Genomic DNA, 1,002 nt, shown 5'->3' with positions numbered 1-1,002 from the left:
AATAATCGACATCATCATGTTCGGTATTAATTGTATCATGTACAATAAAATCAATTTTATTACCGATTCTACTATTCAAATCGCCTGTTATAAAAACATTTCCAATCTCAGAAAAATATGTGATATCATTTTCTAAAATATCAAAAAGATCAACATTAATTGTATTGTAGACTGGTGAGTCCTCTCCCCATATATAGCTACCACATATGTAAATATCACGGGCCGTATTAAAAAACGCATGATTTAATTTGATCCAAATAATTGTGTCATAATGATTACGTATAATTTCAATTCCATTTTTTAAATGATCTTTTATATAAATAGCAATACCACCGCTACACCGTCGAGCGTTTCTATGTTGAAATTTTCTAAAGAAATTAAAAGATAGATAGCCGTCAAGCGTAATGTTACTAGAGAGCTTTGTCCATGTTTCAAACAAAAAACAGATATCAAATGAACTTAAAATATTTGTAAACTCTGAACTAGATCTTTTCAAATCAGTTAAACCATGAATGTTCCACGATAAAACCGACACCTCACCGCCATCGTGCCCCTATGCTCTTACCGCGGTTCCATTTATGTAAAGAGTGTCATATGCCAGAGAGGCGCGTTTTCCTAACCGCCTGGCTTCTTTCATTTGAGGCACTAACTTTCGTCTCTTTTCTATTACCTCTTGAGGAAACTGTTCAAACACACGGTACACTGATCCGTCTAGTTGTTTCCAAAGTTTTCGCACCAGTTCTCTTTCCTTGAAAAAAGTAAACTTTGCGACAATGTTACGCACTTTCCCAGGTGTAGGGGATCCAGGAGAGCGATGCACCCTCTCAAATTTAATTGAGTCCACAACGTCACGGGCAATCTTAAAAGCGTCTTGAAGGTGCTGGCGGAGTTTCCGTTCAGTAATTTCCGGCTGCTCGTTTCCGGTCGTGTTGTCCTCTGCTACCCCGGTGAAAATTAAGTTGTTACGCATGGTCTGCGATTGAAGATAGGAAACGTTATCAC

The 1,002-nt window shown here is 37.6% G+C and overlaps 1 protein-coding gene across 1 annotated transcript in view; it reads right to left on the bottom strand.

The window, feature by feature from the left end:
* Positions 1 to 553: 553 nt before the first annotated feature.
* LOC127839697 (uncharacterized) overlaps positions 554 to 1,002 on the bottom strand; it is a 741-nt gene continuing 292 nt past the window's right edge. The window contains exon 1 of the mRNA XM_052368081.1: positions 554 to 1,002. This exon is cut by the window's right edge and continues 292 nt beyond it. Within this exon, the coding sequence (XP_052224041.1) occupies positions 554 to 1,002 (449 nt within the window).

The sequence above is a fragment of the Dreissena polymorpha genome, chromosome 7, assembly GCF_020536995.1.
Source record: "Dreissena polymorpha isolate Duluth1 chromosome 7, UMN_Dpol_1.0, whole genome shotgun sequence".
In the NCBI taxonomy this organism is placed as follows: domain Eukaryota; kingdom Metazoa; phylum Mollusca; class Bivalvia; order Myida; family Dreissenidae; genus Dreissena; species Dreissena polymorpha.
Note: the sequence above shows the minus strand (reverse complement) of the source record. Positions and strands in the feature narration are given on the sequence as shown.